We start from the raw sequence: 3,197 nt of genomic DNA, 5'->3' as shown, positions 1-3,197 counted from the left end.
ATGTTAATTACTGAAAGGACCATAGTCATGACTCCAAGTCCCCTGTGCTTCTTTAACTTTGACCAGATACTTAAAAAGTCTTAATAATACAATTATTTTTTATTTACTGAGTGCATATATACTATTTCAAAACATGCTTAACAAAACAATATATAAAAAGAATAATATTCTGGAGGGTAATATAGGGTAATACTGAATCCTTCATTTACTTTTTTTGTGGCCTAAAAGGTAATCAATATATACATTCTAATATATATTGGAACCAGCATATAAAATATACACTAAGTGTTAATTCAGCTGTATGGTTAGGCCAAAACTGAAGTCATGAGCTACCATTAGTAAGCCTATAAGACACCACAGACACCACAGTGAATTAGGCCTATACTAAATTGATACCATATTGGATGATTACTTTTAAGAAGGCTAAAGGCAGAGAAGGGCAAGAAACATGTAATTGTTTTATTTATTCTCCATTTGAAATTCACATTTTTTACAACAGCACACAGAACAGAATACTTTCAAAATTAATTAAAAGATCACAAAAGTAATTTACACACTTATACAAATACAAAGCAGCTTGAAATTTGCATTTGCCATGAAGATACATTCAGCAGAGTATGCAAAATAGACACAAGCCTACATTCACGTCACACCTATACTCAACACAAGTTATAAACAGTAAACCTGCTATACAGTTAACATACACACACACCTAAAATTGACACACCCATACACCCACACACAATCATTGTGTCATTACATTAGGCATCCAGAGGCACGGGACACATGGACAGACATACCAAATTGAATGCGTAGAAGCATATCTGTGTTAGAACAACACAGTCTCCTCTGTTGGAGTAAAAGGAAGTGGGCTTGATGTAGGCCCAGTCAAAGTTCCGCAGGTTCAGTGACCTCTGATAGTTCTGTTCGCTGAGGACAACCAGGGCACGCACAAACGAGTATTTGGCTGAGCAGCTGACGGCCGTCACTGTACGCACCTTGTCAAAGTGCAGCAGGAAACAGGGGTCATCCTGGAGCCACGTAGACACAGAATGAGATAGCATTAATAAACCTTTTGGGTAACTCTTTTTTAAAACCAGAGCTGACACAGTGATGTATGTTATGTTATTTAAAAGAACACAATGGTCACTCAATGGAAATTGATTATAAATCTGACAAGAAATCCATGAAGAGATGCCAGATATATGAAAGCAAATGGACTGCTGGGAGATAATAAAGCATATTATTCATATTATAAAGCATAAGATGAAATAATCTTGCTGATAAAAACATGAATTCTACTACAACTATTTCACATTCATTCAAACAATGGCTTTCTGAACTGAGAAAACTGTATTGTTTGATCAATGAAATGTGGTTTAAAGCTGCAAATAAAGCTACAGTATATGGACCTTTAAGTTAAGATTTTCTTTTGTCAAACCCATTCTACATTATTAAAACAGATAATTGAGGTGGTTGTGCACAACAAATAGGTCTAGGTGGACAAATTTGTGTTGTAACTAACTTTTTTCCCTTACACATTTTGCTTATTTGTTTTCATTTAAAATCCCAAAGAGAGACAGTTGATATTTCTTTTTTTTGGTCCACACAAATCATCATAAAAGTAATATGTAGCACTAAAAAATAATTCACTGAATTACAATATGTTTGAGATAAATTACATTGTTTCAAAGCATTCATAGAGAGTAAAAGTGTGATTATGATTTAAGTTATTAGAGAACATATTTTAATAATTATATATTATGTGCCAATCATCCTTTCTATTGAAAACTATGGAAAATAATGCAATAATAAGCAATGGAAATTGCAAGCTTAATTACCACATCAGGGTCCCGTCCATCAACCAGAGTCAAGGCTGACAGGGACCAGACCTCCGTCCTCCTGTAGCACTCCTGTAAGCTGGAGCGTTTGGTGTGGGACGACTTCTTGGATCCAGACGACTTTAGGGACGGCTGAGATACCTGACACCGCACTATACATAACTCCACCAATTTGTTTTTTGAAACTGCAGAAAAAAAAGGAAAATAACACATAAGCACACTGCAGCACCAGACATTTCATCATCTGCAGTAAAAGTAAAACCATGAATCCTTTCAGGCGTCATAGATGTTTCATACAATAGCACTCTACAACCAAGGTAATACACCTGTAAAGGTCAATTCCAATGAGCATCTTAAACCCCTAAAAAACTGCTTTCTAATCTGATCAAGAAGAAAGCTGTTTTTACCTGAGACACAGATAAAATGTCTTCCATGCGTCGGCTCTTCAATTTCAATAAACTCCACCAGTCTCTGTTTTGCAGGTCGGAATAAAACTCTCTGCATCTCCTCCCTCAGAAGAGACGACATCACTGGAGAGAGGAAGAGGAGAATCGAGATCAGATGATGGGGGAAAAAGCTTCTTTTTTAAAAAAAACAAAAATAAAAAACAAAAAAAAACAGCAGCAGTAAGGCAGAAAGACAACAAAAGAGTGACGAGAGATGAGAAAATCCAAGAGAGAGATCACAAAAGTGAAACCTGGCAGTGGTGCGGAGGGAGGTGGTGATGTGTCTTCTGGTCAGACCGCGTGAAAACTATGTGGTCGTGTATGAAATGAGCTCTTACTCTACCACACACACACACTCCACTCTGAGGCTGTCAATTCTGATGATCTATGTTAATCTTTCATTAAAGTACTGCCTTTATACCAACTTGCCCAGGAGGGAATTAGTAGAAAGGGAGCAATTAAAGGCCAGTCTCTTCATCATTTTGCCCTTTTATTGCTTCAATTAAGATCCATTACGATGCTGATAGATACCGATGTTGACTCAGGTTTCCTGCAACTATGGATTTCACTCTTGGATTTGTATTTACCTCAGTGAAGTGTGTCTCACCCAAAGTATAGACACATATAAGACTGTACCCCTGGATGTAAGTGGTTATGTTTCCTCACAATACACACACTCTTTCTTTCTGTGGTCTTTCTGTCTCCACTCACTCACATATATACTGTATGTATATATATATTATGTGGCAAAGTGCCCAATGTTCTGCTGTGATTAAACGGTTGTTGTGTGGGAATAGGATGTCCCACAGCACTCTGCATGGTTTCCATTACCCTGTGTAGTAATTCAATCTCTGGGAACAGGTACAAGCGGGGTGAAGCACTTAAATAGAGGGATTTTACAAGCACATAA

At 37.0% G+C, this 3,197-nt stretch overlaps 1 protein-coding gene across 1 annotated transcript; it reads right to left on the bottom strand.

Moving 5' to 3' along the window:
- Window positions 1–6: 6 nt before the first annotated feature.
- si:dkey-245p14.4 (uncharacterized protein LOC563576 homolog) lies at window positions 7–2,750 on the bottom strand. Its single transcript, XM_037765111.1, has 3 exons — window positions 2,249–2,750; window positions 1,842–2,026; window positions 7–1,031 (listed from the first exon to the last, which is right to left on the bottom strand). Exons 1-3 carry the CDS (start codon window positions 2,367–2,369, stop codon window positions 762–764), a joined length of 576 nt encoding a protein of 191 aa, XP_037621039.1. The 5' UTR covers window positions 2,370–2,750; the 3' UTR covers window positions 7–761.
- Window positions 2,751–3,197: the final 447 nt, after the last annotated feature.

The sequence above is a fragment of the Sebastes umbrosus genome, chromosome 3 (assembly GCF_015220745.1).
Source record: "Sebastes umbrosus isolate fSebUmb1 chromosome 3, fSebUmb1.pri, whole genome shotgun sequence".
Taxonomy (NCBI): Eukaryota; Metazoa; Chordata; class Actinopteri; order Perciformes; family Sebastidae; genus Sebastes; species Sebastes umbrosus.
This window is presented reverse-complemented; position numbering and strand designations above follow the sequence as displayed.